This window comes from Mobula birostris, chromosome 21 (genome assembly GCF_030028105.1).
Source record: "Mobula birostris isolate sMobBir1 chromosome 21, sMobBir1.hap1, whole genome shotgun sequence".
In the NCBI taxonomy this organism is placed as follows: domain Eukaryota; kingdom Metazoa; phylum Chordata; class Chondrichthyes; order Myliobatiformes; family Myliobatidae; genus Mobula; species Mobula birostris.
This window is the reverse complement of record NC_092390.1, coordinates 59,208,695-59,232,298: the sequence shown is the minus strand read 5'-3', so window position 1 is coordinate 59,232,298 and position 23,604 is coordinate 59,208,695. Positions and strand designations below refer to the sequence as shown.

The window sequence follows — 23,604 nt, the reverse complement described above, 5'->3', positions numbered from 1 at the left end:
AATGATTGAATAAAAGGCTAACTGTATCAAATGCTGTGGACAAGTTGAGGAGATACAATGCACCAATGTTACAATTACAGAGAAGGTTAACGTTTCATGTTGAATTATTTATTCATTGAGATACTGTGCGGAATAGGCCCTTCAAGCCGCACGACCCAGCAACCCCCGATTTAACCGTAGCTTAATCATGGGACAGTTTACAATGACCAATTAACTGACTAACCAGTAGGTCTCTGGACTGTGGGAGGAAACTGGAGGACCCAGAGAAAACCCACGCGCACATGGGGAGGACATACAGACTCCTTACAGATGATGTCGGAATTGAACTCTGTGACGCTTCGAACTGTAATAGTGTCGCACTGACCACTACGTTACCATGGCAACCCCAGTTTGATGACCTCAGTTTCTCTATTTCTAGCAATTTTTTATTTTACAATTAACAATTGTAAAAGAACTTACTTGTAACCATTTATTCAAATAATATTAGAGAAAGAATTATTCCTTGGGACAGATTTGGAATTAGAAACAGATTTTTTTCGCATGAACAATAGCATTAACAAGGAGGGATTAGACTAAAATATCTTACTCCTTCAGTATATATTTGCAAGGAAGGTTAACGGCGTTCTGTGCTGTAATCCATAGTTTGAAACAAAGTTGATAGCTAACTTGATATTTGCACATCATGACTATTTATTTTGTTTCCTGTAAAAGCAATTAAATTTGAATGGGGCTGTAGATAATGAACATCCTTGACGTTTTTAGAAATCTGATGCTTTTTAACTCTTCTTGGGCTTCCAGCTGGGTAAGGTAGGAATAATAACTGATGTTTCAATGACAAACTCCACTGTCTTCATCTCAAAGGTTCAATTTAATATCAGAGAAACCTGTACAATATACATCCTGAAATGCTTTTACTTCTCAAAACATCCACGAAAATAGAGAAGTGCCCCAAAGAATGAACGACAGTTAAACGTGAGAACCCCAAAGTCCCCCTCCCCCGCACGTAAGCAGCGGCGAGCAACAATCCCCCCTCCCCCCACTGGCAAAACAAAAAGCGTACTTGCTACTGGGCACAAGCAGAAAGTTTGAAGTTAATAACTCATCTCCTTATACCTTAGGCCACGAACTTATCAATCATCCCTGATGAGTTAACTGATGTGTTATTAACCTCAAACTTTCTGCATAATCACTCAAAGAGTTGAACTGCATTTGCATGTAACGAGAGCTGTATAACTCATCCCCTTCTACATTAGGCCATGAGCTTATCAGTCACCCCTGCTATGGACACTTTCTGGGGGTCCAAGATCCGTATGCTCCACAACAGCTGGACTAAGTGTGTAAATGTAGGAGGGGACTATGTTGAAAAATAAATGTGCTAGGTTTTCTAAAATTGACTCCTTCTACCTTAGGCCACGAACTTATCAATCACCCGTTGTATAATGGCCAGATTTGACATAGTGTTCCTGTTCATGAGAGATCGCATTAAGGACAGCTGGGTCCTCTTGCAGTCAAGGTTTGATAAAGGTACCAGTGACCTCTTTGAACTTACCCTTACATTGACATACTTCCTCTGTAAGGGGAACTACTATGAGTGGCCATGGGATCGTCCTTGTCGCCAGCTATTGCTAATTTCTACATGGAGGACTTTGAGAGGACTCTGAGTTCATCACCTTTGGGCCTCAAATGCTACTTCAGATACGCCGATGACACCTTTGTAGTGTGGGCTCATGGACTCCAGGCACTCCAACAGTTCCACAACCACTATACATGCAAACATTCAATTTACAATGGAGATGGAGATGAATGGTTGCCTTCTGTTCCTGGACATTCTCATATGGCAGAAACCAGACAGTAGCCTCGGACATGACGTTTTTTGGAAACCCACTCACACAGACGTATGCCTCGACAATAACAGGCACCATCACGCTTCCCAATGTAGAGCGGTTCTTTCTACTTTGATTAACCGCGTGAGGACCATTTCGGACCCGGAGAGTCTCCCTGAGGAAATAATAGGATTATGCATTAAGTTCCTACAAAATGGCTACAAGGTGAAGGAAATCAATTGGGCCCTAAATGGGCCAACAGGAAAACTAGGAAACCTAACAATGAGGAGGAACCCATTGCTGCCATCTGTCTTCCCTATATTTCCAAGGTTTTTGGAAGGATCGCTAGGATCCTGAATGAATACTAGATTAATACCATCCACGAACTCTAGGGGTCAATAACTCTACTGGGTGTTTTTCATAGACCACCCGATAGTAACAGGGACATCGAGGAGCAGATAGGGAGACAGATTCTGGAAAGGAGTAATAATAACAGGGTTGTTGTGGTGGGAGATTTTAATTTCCCAGGTATTGACTGGCATCTCCCTAGAGTGAGGGATTTAGATGGGGTAGACTTTGTTAGGTGTGTTCAGGAAGGTTTCTTGACACAATATGTAGATAAGCCTACAAGAAGAGAGGCTGTACTTGATCTGATATTGGGAAATGAACCTAGTCAGGTGTCAGGTCTGTCAGTGGGAGAGCATTTTGGAGATAGTGATCACAATTCTGTCTCCTTTACCATAGCGTTGGAGAGGGATAGGAACAGACAAGTTAGGGAAACGTTTAATTGAAGTAAGGGGGAATACGAGGCTGTCAGGCAGGAACTTGGAAGCATAAATTGGAAACAGATGTTCTCAGAGAAACATATGGAAGAAATGTGGCAAATGTTAAGGGGATATTTGCGTGGGGTTCTGAGTAGGTACGTTCCAGTGAGATGGAAAGGATGATAGGGTACAAGATCCGTGGTATACAGAGGCTTTTGTAAACCTAGTGTAGCCCCCGGTAAGCCTCAGGCTCGCTCAGCTCACTTCCCTCTGGGGAGAGCAGCCTTCGGCCCCACCAAACTGAATAATGAAGTTTGGGTGGATGCTGTCTGTCCCATCCCCTGTGTAACATCAGTACCCTGAAATAACATTCAGCCCACAATGTGCGGTTAAACAAGTAAGGTTTTATATTTAAGTGTGGGGTTAGTAGAGAACAAAAAAAAAAGGAAAACAAATAAAAGGCGCCAATAATCTCATAAACATGTCCAGTGCACAAACATTGGAGCTCACGGATTCCCTGTCGTTGATCCTCCTTCGCTTATCGTCGACCGCTGGGCTTCTGCTCCGACCCCAAGCCCAGCGAGTCCAGCAACTGTCTCATCAAGCCACCTCTTCTCTCTTCATCCTCTTCGCACCTTCTCCCCAAAGCCCACGCAACTAACAGCTTTCACACAGACAGAAAGAATAACATCTATCCCAATTGGTTATCAAATGAATACAAATCCCATTATCACTAATTATAATCCAAACATACTGCTATAGAGAACCACTGTCTCAGCAGTTAATAGTACAGAGATGCCGTTTTAATCACCTTAGCAGTAACATAAAAGAAGAAACCCTTACGCTAGTCAAGGAGAAAAGAAGAGCTTATGAAGGGTTCAAAAAACTAAGTTATGATATGAATCTACAAGATTATAAGGCTAGCAGGAAGGAGTTTAAGAATAAAATTAGGAGAGCCAGAAGGGGCCATGTGAAGGCCTTGGTGGACAGGATTAAGGAAAGCCCCAAGGCAATTTTACAAGTACGCGAAGAGCAAGAGGATAAGATGTGAGATAATAGGACCAATCAAGTGTGACAATAGAAAAATGTGTATGGAACTGGAGGAAATAGCAGAGGTACTTAATGAATATTTTGCTTAAGTATTCACTACGGAAAAGGATCTTGGCGATTGTAGGGATGACTTGCAGTGGACTGAAAAGCTTGAGAATGTAGATATTAAGAAAGGGGATGTGCAGGAGCTTTTGGAAAGCATCAAGTTAGATAAGTCACCGGGACCGGATGGGATGTACCCCAGGCTACTGTGGGAAGCGAGGGAGGAGATTGCTGAGCCTCTGGCAATGATCTTTGCATGATTAATGAGGACGGGAGAGGTTCTGGTGGATTGGAGGGTTGCGGATGTTGTTCCCTTATTCAAGAAATAGAGTAGGGATACCCCAGGAAATTATAGGCCAGTGAGTCTTACTTCAGTGGTTGGTAAGTTGATGGAGAATATCCTGAGAGGAAGGATATATGAACATTTGCAGAGGTATAATATGATTAGGAATAGTCAGCATGGCTTTGTCAAAGGCAGGTCGTGCCTTACGAGCCTGATTGAACTTTTTGAGGATGTGACTAAGCACATTGATGAAGGTAGAGCCGTAGATGTAGTGTACGTATATGGATTTCAGCAAGGTATTTGATAAGGTACCCCATGCAAGGCTTATTGAGAAAGTAAAGAGGTATGGGATCCAAGGGGACATTGCTTTGTGGATCCAGAACTGTCTTGCCCACAGAAGACAAAGAGTGGTTGTAGACGGGTCATATTCTGCATGGAGGCTGGTGGCCAGTGGTGTGTCTCAGGAATCTGTTCTGGGACCCCTACTTTTAGTGATTTTTATAAATGACTTGGATGAGGAAGTGGAGGGATGGGTTAGTAAATTTGTTGATGGCACAAAGGTTGGGGGTGTTGCGGGTAGTGTGGAGGGCTGTCAGAGGTTACAACGGAACATTGATAGGATACAAAATTGGGCTGGAAAGTGGCAGATGGAGTTCAACCCAGATAAGTGTGAGGTGGTTCATTTTGGTAGGTCAAATATAATGGCAGAATTTAGTATTAATGGTAAGACTCTTGGCAGTGTGGAGGATCAGTGGGATCTTGGGGTCCGAGTCCATAGGACGCTCAAAGCTGCTACGCAGGTTGACTCTGTGGTTAAGAAGGTGCATTGGCCTTCATCAATTGTGGGATTGAGATTAAGAGCCAAGAGGTAATGTTGCAGCTATATAGGACCCTGGTCAGTCCCCACTTGGAGTTCTGTGTTCAATTCTGGTCGCCTCACCATAGGAAGGACGTGAAAACCATAGAAAGGTTGCAGAGGAGATCTACAAGGATGTTGCCTGGATTCGGGAGCATGCCTTATGAGAATAGGTTGAATGAACTCGGCCTTTTCTCCTTGGAGCAACGGAGGTTGAGAGGTGACCTGATAGAAGTGTACAAGATAATGAGAGGCATTGATCGTGTGGATAGTCAGAGGCTTTTCCCCAGGGCTGAAATGGCTAGCACGAGGGGGCATAGTTTTAAGGTGCTTGGAAGTAGGTACAGAGGAGATGTCAGGGGTTAAGTTTTTTATGCAGAGAGTGGTGAGTACGTGGAATGGGCTGTCTGCGCTGGTGGTGGAGGCGGAGACGATGGGGTCTTTAAAGAGACTCCTGGATGGCTACATGGAGCTTAGAAAAATAGAGGGCTATGGGTAAAGCCTAGGTAGTTCTAAGGTAGGGACATGTTGGGCACAGCTTTGTGGGCCGAAGGGCCTGTATTGTGCTGTATGTTTTCTGTGTTTCTACAAACCCGTAAGAAAGCTAAATTCACAGCTTATGTAGGTGAAAGATGACCTAGGACTCAGGTCAGCTGAAGTTTACAGGATTCCCTGTGAATCCGGAGCCCGTATATTGTCCAGACAAGACGCACAGTGGAAACCCGCATTAAGAAGCACAGGAAGTATATCTGTTTGGGTTACTTGAGGAAATTGGCAGCAGAACATTGCATTCACAGTGGCCATAGGATAGACTTCCATGGCACAAACCTAATGTGCTGTGCCAATGGCTTTTGGGACAGTCTGGTAAAAAAAAATGCTATTGAAGTAAAACTAGGGGAAAGTAATTTTAACAAAGATGAAGTTCTCGCTCTAAGAACTGGAATTCAACTAACCAATCATGAGGACGGGCTACAGGGGTATTAATACCACCGGAGGAGACGTGCCTGGGCATCATCCTTGATGAAGATGGTGGAGGTTTGTCATCGAAACGTTGGTTATTATTGATACCTGTACCTGGCTGGAAGCCCGAGAAGTTTATTCCTCATATCTGCTGGGAAAGCACTAAATCCTTTTTCTGATGCTTTTCTTTCCCAGCATTTTTTTAAATCACGTCTTTTTTAAAGTAGAAATTGAACAAATCGTAACATTTTGTTCATGTATTTCAGCCTTAAGTTTTTAGTTCTGTTTTCATTTTTTTTCCTAATGTTAAATTGTTTACAATCCTTTAGGTTGAAATAAGAGTGACAAGGGGGCACACCTTAAACTTGCGTAATTTTAGTGTCTACAGTAAACTCATCAAAAATGATTCAGCTGCTTAATTTCATAGGTAACTGTCATTTGGTATAAGGCAGTTTGAAAAAACTTTGTTCAGAACAGAGTAGATTTCAATAACGTGCATTAAGCCACTATTCTAATGGAGCTTATTGCTAGATTGCATTATAAATGAAACATCTGAAACAAAAAGATAATTTGAAGTTTGCAGTTGCTTTCATGTTTCAATAGATAATCCAAATAGTTCAAATGAAAATGTGTCCAGGGTGCTTTACATTGCCAGCGTTTGAATCATCAAAGAATTATAATTTTCTTTAATGTTTAATGACCAACATGTATTTTAAAATAATCTAAATTTAAACAAGATTAGACCATTCAGTCCCTAGGGTATGGCCTGTCTTTTGTCAAGTCACACTTGACCTAACGGCCTGTCTTTTCTGTTTCTTGTGATGCACTTACCTAATAAATCTATCATTTACGATGTTGAAAATGTTACATGACATATCATCCAATGCTTACTGAGTGGGGAGCTTCACTTTTCTAGTGTCTTTTGTGTGACACAGTGCATCCTAAATCATCAGTACCTGTGAATCTTTCATGCTGAAATGATTGATCCTTTTATTGGCAACACACACACAATGCTGCAGGAACTCAGCACCTATGGAAAACAGTATAGTTGATGTTTCGGGCTGAGACCTGTTGCTTGGATTTCCAGCATCTGCAGATTCTCTTTGGTTTGTAATCCTTTCACTGAATTCTTCTTTTCATGAAGAATTATTTCTGTTTGTCTATCTATTGAGTCTGTTTACCATGTCGAACATATCAACTATGTCAGCTCTCAACCCCTTCACCTCCTAAACATACAAACTAAATTTTCTGAACCATTCTGTAACATAAACCTTTACAGAAGGCAGGGAAGTTATATTCAGTTTTCAGTAAATCTTGAAAAAAGTGTACCTTGAGTTCTTGTGTACTGAGTACTAATACAAGGTCAAATATACAGCTGTACAGTAACCAGCTGAAAGTTTAGTTAGTGGAAAAACAAGACAGGCTTGCAGTCTACACTGAAGAAATAGTTTGTTACTGAATTCAAACAGAACAATACAATTACAGAATGAATCCAGGTCCTGAGATGTATGTTTATTGTAAGCATAATTTAAACAAATTCCAGTGAATATTCAGTAAATATACTCAATCATTTTGTTTTGATCATTTTATATGAGAAGAGACAAGCTTTTGTTGAAAATACAGATCAAGAGCTCTGTTTTTTGCAATAAAGAGAGTAGAAGGTAAATCAGCCAACTTAGATTGTGTCTCTTGCATCCATTGGTAGAAATATCCTGTACTTAAGATCATTGACAAACTAAGTATGGGGCCTTTAATAGAGACATCACTTTACTGACTTCAAATTAGGCACTTTGAACAAAAAAAAAGCAATATACAGAAACCAAGAGAATGCTTTGATTGCCTAGTGGTGGGAGAAAAGGGTAACTCAACATAGTAGATGCTAACATTATTCTGTTGTACTAATACAAGATAAGAGAATTTATCTCCTCAGTATAGCAGATAATTTATTTGCATAGGTCATTGTTTTAAAATTGCAAGTAATTGTTAGATATGTTTATTGAAGTCAGTGCAATTTCCATAAATCAGCTTTTGTGAAATAACACAGATGAAACGCAAATGACAGGGAAAATATCTTGATGTAACAATTATAGAGCTTACCAAGAATTTTAATCTCTTCAATTTTATGTGTCCTTATAATTGCTAGTGTATGCTGGTCCCCCCCCCCGCCCCGCTCCCCCGTGCTGTCTGACATTTATTCTTCTTTAGCTACAGTCCAACACAGTGGTATTTCATCTCATAGTTTTAAAATCTGTAGTGTTTATTAATTACTTAGTCCTATGTGTAATATCCTATTCTCCGCTATTTTAAAAGAAAACAGTGATAAGCTGTAGGTCTTATTGTTCCAATAGCTGACAACATATTACAAATTGAGCACATATCCAGCTACTTAGGTAGTAAGTGAAGTTTGTTTAATTTAGAGAGACAATGCGGAATGGGCTGTTGGATCCACGCTACCCAGCAACTCCCAATTTAACCCTAGCCTAGTTACAGGACAATTTACTATGACCAGTTAGCCTACTGGCCAGTACGTCTTTGGACTGTGGGAGTAAATTGGAGCACTCAGAGAAAAGCCACACATTCCACGAGGAGGACATACAGGCTGCTTACTGATGACGCCAGAATTGAACTCCGAAGCCCTGGACTGTAATAGTGTTGTGCTAACTGCAATGCTACTGTAGATTAATAAGCTAAATTCCCCAGTTGGAAAGACAACGGGCATAGTTCATCAGTTGGTATTGACTAATAATAATAATAATGCATTGAACTCTGACACAGGGTTGGGTCTATTTTGAGCATGCTTCTTATTGCCATCGAGCTTTTGATAGCCTGCAACTGGCATGTTTTCATAACAACTCTCTTCACTCTAACATAAGAAGTTAGAATTAAAATTCCTGACACTGAAGCACTTGAGAAATCAAGTTGCTCAATATAATACCTTTCAGCCATCTTTAACAGTAATTTGTAACCAACTTCAGACAGAAGGTGAGTATATCTTAAAAAAAAAACCCTTCAGTGGGGAAGTTACTGAGATAGTTGTGAATCTTTAACGTGATGCTATAAACTGAGAAGACATGGCAACAACAGGTAACACTGGATCGTTCCACTACATCAATGATCTCTGAAAGACAATGGGGTGGCATGGTAGAGTAGTGATTAGCACAATGCCTTACAATACCAGTGACCTGGGTTCAACTTCCACTGCTTTCTGTAAGATTTGTATGTTCTTGCCGTGACTGCATGGGTCTCCTCCAGGTGCTCCAGTTTGTCGACACTGGATTGTTCCACTACATCAACGATCTCTGAAAGACAATGAAGACAACATTTATTAACATTATGTAGGTTGTGCAAATGACATTCTTGGTGGTTGTAGACATTCTTGCCATTCTCAATTCATGTGGACTACCTTTGATCAGCTCCCACTTATTAAATTGCTCACCCTGAGCTTGCTGATGGATTTCAGTAGCTTCCCCATAACTCATATTTTACCTACAGATTGAAACAGTATGCTTTCTCTCTCCTCCTCTCCTCCCCGCCGCCCCCTCAATGGAGCAATGCATCACTGGCACCAGCCTACTCGCCATCAAGGGCGTATGCATAGACAGGTGCCGGAAAAGGGCCAGTAACATCCCCACCCATCCTGCTCATGGCTGAAGGGTCTCGGCCCAAAATGTCAACTGTACTCTTTTCCATCAATGCTGCCTCGCTTGCTGAGTTCCTCCAGCATTTTGTGTGTGTTGCTCATGGATTGTTTGGCTAACTCCCATTGGAGAGGACACTACATAGCACCCATGCCACAACCACGAGACTTTCCCCAAGCAGTAAGGCTGATCATCACCTTCACCACTAACTCCACCACTACTCTATGATTGGCCCTTATGTACAGCCTAGTTCACTTTATGGACATAAAATATTTGTGTTTTTATTAATATTATTATTTTGTTCTTCATCTTTTGCGGGGGATTTTTGTGTACAACGGATCTGGAGTAACGATTATTTCATTCTCCTTACATTTTTGTACGGGAAATGACATTAAATGATCTTGAATCTTGATTCTTCTTAATTACAAAAATTCCAGCAAACATACTCACATTGAATTTAACATTCTGAGATATAAAACAAAATGCTCTGAAATTTTGATCTTTTAAATTAAGTTATTTTCTCTTTTGTTACTTTGAGCCCTCGTGATTCTCTTCCTGGATCCTCTTAGTAGTTCAGGAACCACTTTTATTTTGCCATCTTACCCTACTGTGAAAGTGAATGCAAAGTATTATGTTTGGAATTGAATCAGTGGCCACCTTTGGTTCTCTCCTGTAAGCTTTATTATTATATTTCTTTCTCTGCATTGCTTCCTGTTGACCTGTGCTGCTGTATTCAAACTTGCGTATCATTTATTGGCTGTGAAAGTTAAATGAGAGTCTTTTTACCTTTTATTTTTATTTTAAACTAGTATTTTGTACAATATCTCATGGTAATTACGGTATTACCAACTAATCTTTCGTAATCTGTATATCCCTTCAAGGTTTAAACTGAACGCAAAAACGAGGAATTCTGCAGATGCTGGAAATTCAGGCAACACACATCAAAGTTGCTGGTGAACGCAGCATCTCTAGGAAGAGGTACAGTCGACATTTCGGGCCGAGACCCTTCGTCAGGACTAACTGAAAGAAGAGATAGTAAGAGATTTGAAAGTGGGAGGGGGAGGGGGAGATCCAAAATGATAGGAGAAGACAGGAGGGGGAGGGATGGAGCCAAGAGCTGGACAGGTGATAGGCAAAAGGGGATACGAGAGGATCATGGGACAGGAGGCCCAGGGAGAAAGGAAGGGTGGGGGGGAAACCCAGAGGATGGGCAAGGGGTATAGTGAGGGGGACAGAGGGAGAAAAAGGAGAGAGAGAGAGAGAGAAAGAATGTGTGTATATAAATAAATAACAGATGGGGTACAAGGGGGAGGTGGGCTCTGTCCTCATCCTCTGGTTTTTTCCCCCCCTCCCCCTTTTCTTTCTCCCTGGACTTCCTATCCCATGATCCTCTCATATCTCTTTTGCCAATCACCTGTCCAGCTCTTGGCTCCATCCCTCCCCCTCCTGTTTTCTCCTATCATTTCGGATCTCCCCCTCCCACTTTCAAATCTCTTACTAGCTCTTCCTTCAGTTAGTCCTGACGAAGGGTCTTGGCCTGAAACGTCGACTGTACCTCTTCCTAGAGATGCTGCCTGGCCTGCTGCGTTCACCAGCAACTTTGTGTGTTGACGGTTTAATCTGAAATGTGTTTGTACTTCTTAAATCTAAATATGTTCTTAATTCTTAACAGGTTTGTCCCATCAATATGGTAACCAATTCTGATATGCAAAAAGTTATTTCTGAGGTGATAACTTTATTTGTCAAGGTGGCAAAATTATTTGAATAGCATGATTTACAAATTGATAATCTCAATGGAAAAACTAGGAAAATGTTCAGTTCTAGGAGCCTGCTGAGAGTGATCAAACCTTTGAAGAAATGGTTACAAAAGGAAATACGTATTTTTAAAATAACTATCAAGTTTTAACATTTTGGAAGGTTCTTTTAGAAGGTAGACAAGGACGTGAAGAAGAACAGTTCAGAACATGTTATTGATGAGCATTTGTGGTGATTCTCTCTGTGACGCTGTATAAAATCCCATGACCCACTGAAGATTTAATATTCACTTTGAAGGCAGAGAGCTGTCTTAGCGTCAGATGAGAGCAGTTCTGATGAATGGAAGATTTTCTTCCAGAAGGAGCAGTTGTTGAAAAGTCCATGAATATCCAAACCCGGACTATTGACATGTAGAGTATTAGTAAATTATACAGAACGTAACATAGAGCATAGAAATCTACAGCACATTACAGGTCCTTCGGCCCACAATGTTACGCCAGCCGTGTAACCTACTCTAGAAACTGCCTAGGATTTCCCTACCGCACAGCCCTCTATTTTTCTAAGCTCCATGTACCTATCTAAGAGTCTCTTAGAGGATCCTATTGTATCTGCCTCTGCCACCTTCGCTGGCAGTGCATTCCACACACCCACCACACTCTCTGTGAAAAACTTACTCCTGACATCCTCCCGTACCTACTTCCAAGCACCTTAAAAATAGTGTTAGCCTGTTCAGCCCTGGGGAAAAAGCCTCTGGCTATCTACATGATCAATGCCTCTCATGATCTTATACGCCTCTCATCATCTTATACACCTCTATCAGGTCATCCCTCATCCTTCGTCGCTCCACATCCTTCCTGTAGTGAGGTGACCAGAACTGAACACAGTACTCCAAGTGGGGTCTAATATATGGAACAAAGTCTATACATCCTAAAGCTTCAGACTTAACTGCCCATTACACCACTGGCACTTAGGGCAGCGATGAAGGTATCTTCTTCATTGCTTGTTTCCATAAGAGTTTTGTTTCACCAGTCAGGGTTGTTAGCCCTGGGCTCAACCCGTGAACCTGGAGGACCAGTGGACCACTCGTAGTCTAGCCCCTACACTTTGAGCTGTTTGGCATGGGTGACCATATAAGAATTACCTCTTGTAACAATGATCAGTGAGGCACAGAGTGATCTGTATTTACTGACAAGTACCTTTACGTGAATTCATACACTAAATACCCTGTGTGCACACCCACTAAGTATCCCTGACTGTCCTGAATAGTCAAAGAATAGCAAAGGCATTACCCGGACAAAGGAATCTATACTGGCTAGGCGATCCTTGTAGTCCCAACTCACTTGCCACATGTTCCATGCAGGGTCGCTCATGCTTGTATCCGTGTTAGTTATTCTTTGAAGTTACAACTACCAGCACACATGAAGCATCCACTTTTATATCCATTCCTTATCAATTAAAATATTGAAATCCAGTGTTATTGGCCACAGGTCAAGGTCTGACCTTTAACACCTTGTTATTGGCTCTGCCCCAAGCCAGCATCATTTATTGCCTTCTTCCCAGCAAGTAACAGTCACTAATTTGTTCTCAATCAGCAATGAGCTCAAATCACTCCAGGCAGGCACCAACCCCAATATTCACAAACCTGCATGTTATATCCAACCAAAGAAAATCTCACAAATAACTTTTTACCGCAGATTACCTGGAGCATCATTGTGTCTTCTTTAAAACATTGATCAAGCCAAGCACTTCAAGTTCACCAAATGGAGAACAGGGTGTCTTCACAACATGCCAGCCTCCATCCCCAAGCACGCGGCAAGAACAAAGACAATTATTCTGTCTGTCTGCTTCCACTGTCCTCGATTTATTTGAATTCACTGACTTGTAGACAGTCGTGCTTTCTGGCTGACACTACCAAGAGCCAAAGCATAAAGCCCTGACTCTAGCCAGCATAGCTCTCCACGTCATTGAGACACGCAAGCCTCCAAACCCACAATAAGGTTGTGGTCTTCCTGGAGGTGAAGGTTCAAAGCTCTTAAGAAAAAGTAGTGAAAAATGTGTGAATTGGCTAGCTTATGAGAAATGGAGGAATAATACTATGAGGCTGAGATGTATTCTAGGATATGCTGGGACACATCAACAGTGATGTAACCTGAGGTCATCAAATGTTTCGGGTCTTTCAACATCAGACACTCGTCCAGGCAAGGCAGGCAGGGTTGATCAGCCCTTAGCTTGTGTCCCAACAGCATTGGTCCACGGGTCATACATCTTGACCCGTAGCCATCTGGAGACTTGTTCAACAGCCCCTTCCTGATAGCTCTTTTCTATCCAGCCCTCATAATGCCAAGGAGTAAGTTCTGCACAACAAGCAGCCAGCAAAACCTCTGAACTCCACCTCTGTAGACTCACATCGTGCCCTCCACCCCTGTCTCTGGCACTGCTCTACCAGCTACTAATATTTGGCTTTCTTACATTCAAATGCTGTCTCAATATTAATAATTTTTGAAATCACTAGCATGGAAGGGACATTGTTACAAATACTTGACCTACTGAAACTTATTTTTAAAGAAATAAACAAAAATATGGCCTTGTGTTAATAGAATAACTTGCCAGCAAATGGTTAAACAACTTTGTTGTTTTGAAATATATCACATAAAGGTAGAGTCATCATCATTGTTATGTGCCATGTGTTGTATGACATGGACGATCATGGTCTTTCCATGACTATGATTGTTCGAGGCAAATCTTTCTACAGAAATGGCTTGCCGTTGCCTTCTTCTGGGCAGTGTCTTTACAAGACAGGTGCTCCCAGCCATTATGAATACTCTTCAGAGATTGCCCAGCTTCAGTGGTCACATAACCAGGACTTGTGATATATATGCACCAACTGCTCATATGACCATCCACCACCTGCTCCCATGGCTTCACATGACCCGAATCTGGGGGGGGGGGGGGGGGGCGGGGCTGCTAAATAGGTGGGCACCTTGCCCAAGGGTGAGCTACAGGGTAGCGGAGGGAAGGAGCGCCTTGCACCTCCTTTGGTAGAGATGTATCTCCACCCCACCATCCAAAAGGAAGACTGATCTTAAAATAATTTAAGATAAATAACATACCATGCGGGTGGGGCTAGGAATTTTTCCACCTCAATCAAATTCGAGTGTTAAGGCACACTTACCTCATGGGAACGTGGCTGTGTGGTTCAAACACCCGTCAGAAATGTTTGATACAGGTTTACCTTGGGTAGTTAGAAAAAACATCTAGATAATTTTCCATTGAAATGGTTGTGGAGATTGTGTTTGATACTTGTTAGAGTGTGCTTATTCTGAAAATTAGGCAGAGGGTGATAATTTCCATTAATATAGAAGAATTAGTAAATAGACGTGTTTGGAAGTTCATGCTGGAAAAATAATTTGCTGTAAGCTTTTTAAAGTGAATTTTACCATAACAATAGTAACAACACATTTGTGAGGTTTACTGAAATATTTTCTCTGATGCAGAATCATTCAGAGTTATATTCTGAGGGAAGAATCTGGTGCATTGTCCTCAGAAGCATCTGATTTCAATAAAGCCCAACTGAGCAGACGTGGAGGAATCATGGCTTCACTTTACACTTCACATCCAGCAGACAGTGGTCTAACATTGGAGCTCTCTTTGGAAATAAACAGGAAGTTGCAAGCTGTACTGGAAGACACGCTGTTAAAGAATATAACACTTAAGGTAAGTCTCGGGCTGCTTGATACATGCAGAAATCTTGCTACAAAATGATGAACTATTTAATCTACACTAGATATTATTGGTTGTCTGTTGTTTCTGACAATGACAGATTTGTGCAGTTCTGTTGTGTGTTTATAGATGGCTGCTGAGTCTTAAGTTGTGAGCGACATAGTCGGCCACAATAAGAAAATAAAAACTGTGCTGGATCTGGAAGTGGAGCTGCTGCTATTCCCTTCCTTCTTTGTCAGGCAGCAATTAGTACTGCTCAGCAACTCTGCTCCAGGTTGTTGTGAACAGTTCTAACCAAGACTTGCCAGCCACTCCAGTCTTACGCACTCTGTGCCAGCCGTCTTGGTACATGCCCAGCATGGGCAATTAGCTTTCACACTGTCTTTGAACCTTTTATGGGGCCTGCTTCAAATCTTCTTGCCCAGGGAAAGCTCACTATATAGTAGCTGCTTGAGAATTCGGTAGCCCTTCATGCGTATGATGTGCCCTGCCCACCGAGGCTGTGCTTTTACAATCATGGCTTAAACACCCATGGTCCCTGCCCTTTCGAGGACCTCTAGGTTTGTTACTGGTATACTAGTTAGTGAACTACAAAACACAATATGGATTGACTGCAGAGCGATGACTTCTTCCAGTGATGTAGATCAGAATCCGGTTTAACATCACCGGCTATTTCAGGAAATTTGTTGTTATGTGACAGCAGTATACATAATAATAAAAGCTATAAGTTACAATGAAAAGTAGATATAAAAATAAATAATGCTAAAAGAGAAGGGAAAGTACTGAGGAAATGTTCATGGGTTCACTCTACATTCAGAAATATGATGGAGGAGGGGAAGAAGCGGTTCCTGAAACATTAGTTTGTGTCTTGAGGCTCCAATACCACCTCCTTGATGGTAGCAGTGAGAAGAGGGCAGGTCCTGGGTGATGGGGGTCCTTAATGATGGATGCCACCCTTTTCGAGGCTTCACCTTTTGAAGGTGTCCTGGATGCCGGGGAGGCCAGTGCCCATGATGGAGCTGGCTGAGTTTACAGCTTTTTCCAATCTTGTGCAGTGGCCCCGCATACTAAATAGCAATGCAGCTGATTAGAATGCTCTCCATGGTACATCTGTAGACATTTGTGAGTGTCTTTGGTGAAATAATATTCTCTATTATGTGCATTTACACATGTAGAATTGCCATTTTGTTCAATGCTTGGGAGGCTGTCACTTTGAAATTATATTGGGTTAGAAGAAATCCAGGGAAAAGCACTGATGCTGGGAGGTGAGGGATTGAAAATAGCTTACAGGACGGGGTTTTATTTCAGAATCAGAATCATTGAGGAGTTGTAGGCAATTGGGCGATGGAAATCTATGACATTCTTTTTGAATAATACAGAAAACTAGATGCTGACAAATAGAGCTGCTTCATAGCTCAGTCCTGACCTTTATTGCTATCTATGTGGAGTGTGCATAGATGGGTTTCATACAGGTACACTAGTTTCTTCCAAAATGTACAGGTCCCTGGTGTGTAGATGAATGGTAGAATCTGGAGGGAGAATGTAGAATGAGTGTAAACATAAGACTTTATTGGTTACAATGGACCTTTTGGGTAGAAGATCTTGCTGCATCACTCAGTGACTCTATGACAATAACATACATGAGCAAAGCAATAAAATAATGATGAAGAGTATATTGACAGGTTGCACGACAGCCTGGTATAGAAACACCAATGCCCATGAATGGAAAATACATCAGAAAATAGTGGAAACAGCTTAGTCCATCATGGGTAAAGCCCTCCCTACCATTGAGCATATCTACATGGAGTGTTGTTACAGGAAAGCACCATCCATCAATCAGGGACCCCTCACCACCCAGGTCAAGCTCTCTTCTCGCTGCTGCCATCAGGACTCACACAACCAACTTCAGGAATAGTTATTACCCCTCAACCATCAAGCTCTTGAACCAAAGAACTAACTTCAGTTAACCTCACTTGCCCCATCATTGAAATGTTCCCACAACCAATGGACTCACTTTCAAGGACTTTATGCCTCATGTTCTCAATACATATTGTTTATTAATTTATTATTATTGTTTCTTTCTTTTTGTATTTACACAGTTTGTTGTCTTTTGCACAATGGTTGAATGCCCAAGTTGGTGCAATTTTTCATTAATTCTATTACGGTGGTGCTAGAAGGTTTGTGAACCCTGTAGAATTTTCTCTATTTCTGCATAAGTATGACCTAAAGTGTGATCAGATCTTCACTTTAGTCCTAAAACTAGATAAAGAGAACCCCATTTAATAAATAACGCAAAACACATTATACTTGTTAATTTATTTATTGAGCAAAATGATCCAATATTACATACGTTTGTTGGAAAAAGTATGTGAAACTTTGTTTGCAGTAACTGGTGTGCCCCCACCCCCGTAGAGCAATAGCTTCAACCAAGTGTTTCCAGTAACTGTTGACCAGATCTGCATACCTGCTTGGAGGAATTTTAGGCCATTCCTCCTTACAAAAATGCTTCAATTTTTGGATGTTGATGAGCTTCCTTGCATAAACTGCTCGCTTCAGGTCCTTGAAAGTGAGTTCATTGGTTGTGGGATATTTAGATGATGGGGAAAGTGATGTTGAGTGAAGTTATCCCCTTTGGTTCAAGAGCCTAATGTTTGAGGGCATTCTGTTCCTGAACCTGATGATGCGAGTCCTGATGCTCTTATACCTTCTTCCTGATGGTAGCAGTGAGAAAAGAGCTTGTCTTAAGTGGTGGGGTCCCTGATGATGGATGCTGCTTTTCCTGAGACAGTGTTTCATGTAGATGTGCTCAGTGGTTAGAAGGGCTTTGCCTGTGATGGACTGGGCCGTATCCACTACTTTTTGTAGGATTTTCAGTTCAAGGGCATTGGTGTTTCCATACCAGGCAGTGATGCAGAGATACTATCAGATTTAGAACAGTAACAATATTGAATAAAAAAAAGTCAAGTTTTTTTTAGCGTGTTGCACCAGACGGTCCGCCATTCTTGTCTGGCGCGTGGTGGCTGGATTGGTCTCCTTTCGGATTAACCGGGTCACAATATGAACGTTCCTGACTCGACCCTTTATTTTTACGAGGCCGAGTGGCTAGCTTTGCTATTGAAAAGAATTCTGCTATATTTTATTATTAAAGCAAAACTGCTTACTAGATTAGATAAAATCGAACGAACAGGATCAATTAAAAGTTTGGCATTTTTCAGTCTCCCAGCCTAAATAAGGTGCATTCTAAATTAGTAAGTGTCTTATAGAATTATAGAGGCTGTACCTGCAAATTGCCAGTAGTTCTGGGATCCTAAGGCTGTACAAGGGGACTGGAGGAACATTTGTTACACCCTTGGTGGAAAACAAAAATAAACTAAGGAATTACAAATTGCTTAGCTTAATATGATGATGAATGTTTTAAGGATAAAAATTTAAGGAAAAAATTATTAATTGTAAAATAAACTAGTAAATTAAGGGCATTATGGAAAAGTTATGTTTGTTAATTAAACTTGAACTTTTTTTGATGTAACAGCGGGTACAAATGAAGTTTATATGATGCACGTACTTAATAACTTCCAAAAGCATTCAACAGTACATAAAAATAAACTTAGAAGTAAAATAAAAGCATCGATAATTGACAGACTGACGGGTTAAATTAAAAAATATGATCAAGGGACAGAAAAGGGTTATGTAACCAGTTATTCTTAAAATTTGGGTGGGGGTTGGGAACGATGCAGTAGTATTCCCCACTATGATCGTTTTGCTGCTTGATCTACACTCATGAGATGAACTTCAGTATTTCAATATTTGCAGATTATGTAAAATATAGAAATAGTATAAATAATGAGGAACAAGATGACAGATTAGTGGACAATAGTACACAGTAGAAGAAATTTAGTAGAGAAGTGAAACATATTAATTGGAAGAATGAGGAAAAATCATAAAACTGAAGAATATAAATTTAACCAGGTAGAGAATTGTGTTTTGTAATCATACAAATCTTCTGAAGGTGACATGACAAAATGAGAAAGCTGTTAACAAGTGAAAGGGATTCTTAGCTTAATTGATTCCGAGTACTTAAGCAAGGAAAATAGATGGGACTTTTATAAAATACTAGTCCCTTAATGCATTCATCTTAATTTTATGACCTAAGATGGATATTCTGTCTAAGCATTCAGAGGACCAGTACTTTGCTTAAGCACTGACACTGGAAGAATTATTGTGTTTTCAGGCATTAAAACAAAATGAAAGGTAAATTCTGCCATGTCAGTATCTCTAAATTGTTGATTGTTTAAAATAAAGCCTCACTAATCATAAACTCACTTTTTTCTAATCTGTATCCCTCCTCAAAATGGTTGAAATACAAAGATTGTTTTTTTTTAAAAAGGAATAATAAATCAGTACTACAGTAAAACTAGAGTAGAGAACTGGGTAAGAAAAGCATAAAGGCAAGAAAGGTGAAGGCATGGGATTAAACAGAGCTTCAGATGACAAGTGTGAGGAGCAGGAGGCATTGCTGCATGCCTGACCATTATTTGTCTTTAATTCAGATGTGCATTAAAATTGCCAACTATGTTTTATTCAGGATATTTGCTTTAGTTTTGTCGTATTAAAATCAGATGATCAGAATCTATGTCTTTTTCATTCTGATTCTTTTTCAGTAAATATATAGAAATGGTTTTCCAATTTAAGAGTTAAATTGTTAACTTATCAACATTTAAATTAGCACCTAGAGCTGGGCCAGTAGTAAATGAGCGATCTCTACTTACTGATAACAATGAAATAGAGCTATCTTATTATAAAATGTGGTTCAGCTTTGACTGATATGCAAGTTTCTTCTAATTTTGTTACTCCTATGAAATTGAGTCATTTTCCCAGTAGAGTTGTAAAACACAGAATCTGCTGGCAGCCCATTCCTCGTTCACACCACCCTCTGTGTGTAGGAGCTTTCCCTGAGGTTCCTCTTAAACATTTCACCTTTTACTCCTAACATTACCTCTAGTTCTAGTATCACCCAATATCAGTGAAAAAGCCTGCTTGCATTAAGCCTATGTGTACCCCTCCAATGTGTACATCTCCACCCAATTTCCGCTCATTCTCCTACACCTCAGAGGATAAATTCCTAACCTATTCAACCTATCCCTATAATTCAGGTCCTTGAGTTCCAGCAACATCCTTGTATATTTTCTCTGCACTCTTTCAATCTTATTGATACCTTTCCAATAGGTAGATGAACTACACAGAATACTCCAAAGTCGGCCTCACCAGCATCCTTTACAACTTCAACATAACATCCTGTACTTAATACGTTGATTTTTTATGATGCCACTTTCAAGGAATTATGGATCTGCATTCCTAGATCTCTCTGTGGAAGTCTTCTCTCCTTCCAGTCTGAATTCATTTCTTTTCTGTTGCATTTTTCTTGTCTGTAAAGTTTATGGGAAGCAGGACATCACCCTTCTTCAAATTGCACATACAGTATAACTGGAAAACACTGCAATCAATATGGGTAATCTTATTACAATATTTATACAAAGAATTCATTTTAATTTCTGTAATTTAGGATGTTGTTTACTAAAGTAGTAATATGCTTACTTCTAATGTTCTACATTGCATGAATATATTTTTTTCAAAATATACTTTATACTTTATTGTCACCAAACAATTGGTACTAGAACATACAATCATCACAGCGATATTTGATTCTGCGCTTCACACTCCCTGGATTACAAATATTAAATATTTAAAAATATTAAAAATAGCTAAAATTAGTAAATATTAAAAATTTAAATTATAGATCATAAATAGAAAATTGAAAGTAAGGTAGTGCAAAAAAAAAACGAGAGGCAGGTTTGGATATTTGGAGGGTATGGCCCAGATCCAGGTCAGGATCCGTTCAGCAGTCTTATCACAGTTGGAAAGAAGCTGTTCCCAGATCTGGCTGTATGAGTCTTCAAGCTCCTGAACTTTCTCTCAGAGGGAAGAGGGACAAAAAGTGTGTTGGCTGGGTGGGTCGTGTCCTTGATTATCCTGGCAGCACTGCTCCGAAAGCATGCGGTGTAAAGTGAGTCCACGGACGGAAGATTGATATAGTCAATGAAGAAACTGATATAATATTAATTATACAGTTGGTTTCAGTTTTCCAATGAATGTATTTTCAGATAGGGCCATACTAATAAATTTATCTCAGAATGTAATAATGCACTACTGTCAAAACTAAATGATATGCCCTCAGTCTTATTTTATTGAAAGAAAAGGGTTCACAAAATAAATGGCATTTTTATAATTTTTCCCCTTTAAACTTCTCTTTATAATTTATGGAAAGCATCTACAGAGAATAATTAAAATTATTATTTGCATGGAGAAATTACTGTACAGAATTTTTTTGTCCATGGCTAAACATCTGGGATCTAATACTGAGATGTAAAGTAAAAACAAAAGTTTGGTTTCAATTGCATTACTAAATTCTTTTTCTAAATTAATGTTTCTTTTTTTAAGTAACCCATGTCATATCATTGAATTGCAATATTAGCTAATGTTTTGACGAAATGTAAAATCAAACTGTTGTAAACCTTGTGTGTCTCAATTATCTTCATTCTTTCCGTTTTCAAGAACTGCTGTTCTCTCCTGTATCCACTCCTGTTAAATGTGCTCTTGCTAGCCTACGTAGATATTTTATTCCATGATCTTTCTCAGAGATAGTTTAGTTGAGCATTCATGCATTTGATTCAGATGTTTCCAGTTTCAAGTCCCACTCTTGAAACTTGAGCAACAACATCTTGGCTGACTCTACAATATGGTACTGAGGGCAAACTGCGCTAAAGAAAGTGACTTGTTAATCTGGCACTCTTTCAACTCTCCCAGTTGAATATAATGGGATCCCATGCAACAATTTTGAAGAACAAAAGAGTGGTCCACTTTAATCCAAACAATATTTGTCCCCCCAAGTATTAATATAGATCTTATGGGTACGATTGTCACTATTTCCTAAATTACAATAGTGACTTCAAAATTATGCTAATGACTGGAATGTTCTGAAATAAATATAAAAGATGCTTTATAATTACATTTTTAAGTCTCCATTTTCTGACTAATTTTATGTATAGTCTCATAGTCCCACCAACAGCAGAAAAGTCTTCAGCTACTTCAGTCTTGCTCCTCAAGATTTGCAATATTGGTCTCTTCTTTCTGAAATCTTTATTAACTAAATGTGTTATTTGGACAGCTTTCCTAATCTTCCCTGGCTAGTTTGCTGTTTGCTTTTCTTGGAGCTATTTTCAAAGATGCCTTAGAGCATTTCTGATGTTATCAGTTGTTATGTTTTTAAGAACATAAGAATTGGATCAGAATTAGGCCATTCAGCCCATTCAAGTCTAAGCACAGTATAATAGGGTCACTAGTTCACATGAAACTTCTGATGTGGTCTTACTACCCTTAGAGAACCAAGCCCAGGTTATCATTGGAGAAAAAGAAGTGCTTTTATTTAAGAACAGTTTATGCATGAAAAATTATGTGTAGTTCCTGTTCCATATTGGCTGTAATTACTTCAAAATCAAACCATTGTATTTGGTTGTTTATGCTACCATTATGCTACCTATAGAGTATATAGGTTCCTAAGGTTGTCATAGGCGGGGGTGGTGGTGGGGATATGCTCCCACTACCTATAAAGTGGTCCAAATGGTGGGCATCTTCAACAGCCTCTGACAACCAAGTCCAACTCTTGGCCTTCACGTGTGGCTTAGCTACTAGGCCCAGCGGAACTGTTTCTACTGACAGAGAAGGGGCAAAGGCGGACCACTGGCACCTCAAACCAGTTACTTTGAGCAGGTAGGGCTCATCAGCCTTGGACAGCAGCCAGCCTAGGAGAAGGAAAACTCTGATTTTAAACCTCCACTGTTTTGCGGGCATACCCACCCAAGGAAGGCTTCAGGAGTAAACCCCAAGGAAGAAATCTGGAGCTGGGGTCCCTAAGGCAGTTTGGTGTTGTGTTACAACTTCACTCTGGCAACCTCTGCGACGACACTGGTGCCAAGCTGTATCAGTGCTTGCCCTTCGCTTGGACTACATCAGTGACGTGGAGAGGGGGAACCTGCTGCATGGGCACCAGCAGGTTCTTCAAATCTTCCCGCCCAGGCTTGCACCCTGGAGAGGACAGAGTCCACCAAAGGTGCAAACCCATGATCCCCTGGGATCAATGGCTGCTGACTACTATAGTACATAATTTATGCCAATGAACCATTGTATTTATTTATGCTACCATTGAATTTTCTAAATGATACAGTATACAGTACTGTGCAAAAGTCTTAGGCACCCTAGATTTTTAATATAAATTTTGTTTTAGATGTTTATTTTTTGTCTCCTGCATTAGTGTGACAAGAGAAAAGAGCAAATTTTAGATTTCCAGACATTCATTTTCCAAAGTATTAAATATTACAGGTAAATTTTTGTATTTTGTTAGAGTAACATATTAAGTAATAGACCATTTTTCAAATAAAACAATTACTTTGTAGGTATGTAGCCCTGTGCTTGGTTAAACAAAGCTAACAAACAGAATGTTAGTGTTCAGTGACATAATGAGTTGAATGAGCTAAACTGATTAACTGAAACAGAAACGGGTGTAGAAGGAATCAAACTGGGTGAAGGACAACCAAACCAGAAGTTGATTGTGTGGCAGGTGTGACAAGTTTAACCTTCAAATCATCAATTCTTACACCAT

At 40.2% G+C, this 23,604-nt stretch overlaps 2 protein-coding genes across 7 annotated transcripts in view; one reads left to right on the top strand and one right to left on the bottom strand.

Moving 5' to 3' along the window:
* ccdc186 (coiled-coil domain-containing protein 186) overlaps nucleotides 1-23,604 on the top strand; it is a 112,918-nt gene that overhangs the window by 84,867 nt on the left and 4,447 nt on the right. For all 4 annotated transcript variants that reach the window (XM_072239579.1, XM_072239576.1, XM_072239578.1 and 1 more), the window contains one exon: nucleotides 14,666-14,885. In XM_072239579.1, coding sequence (XP_072095680.1) covers nucleotides 14,666-14,885 — 220 coding nt within the window. The remainder of the gene's footprint in view (nucleotides 1-14,665; nucleotides 14,886-23,604) is intronic.
* Nucleotides 1,036-23,604, bottom strand: part of adrb1 (adrenoceptor beta 1) — a 33,884-nt gene continuing 11,315 nt past the window's right edge. Inside the window, exons 2-3 of one of the 3 annotated variants that reach the window (XM_072239582.1) lie at nucleotides 8,949-9,077; nucleotides 1,036-3,251 (exon numbers count right to left, since the gene is read on the bottom strand). The gene's annotated coding sequence lies outside the window, so the exon portion shown is untranslated. Of the gene's footprint in view, nucleotides 9,078-23,604 lie in introns of all 3 variants that reach the window. The other 2 variants (XM_072239584.1, XM_072239581.1) reach the window with 2 other exon arrangements.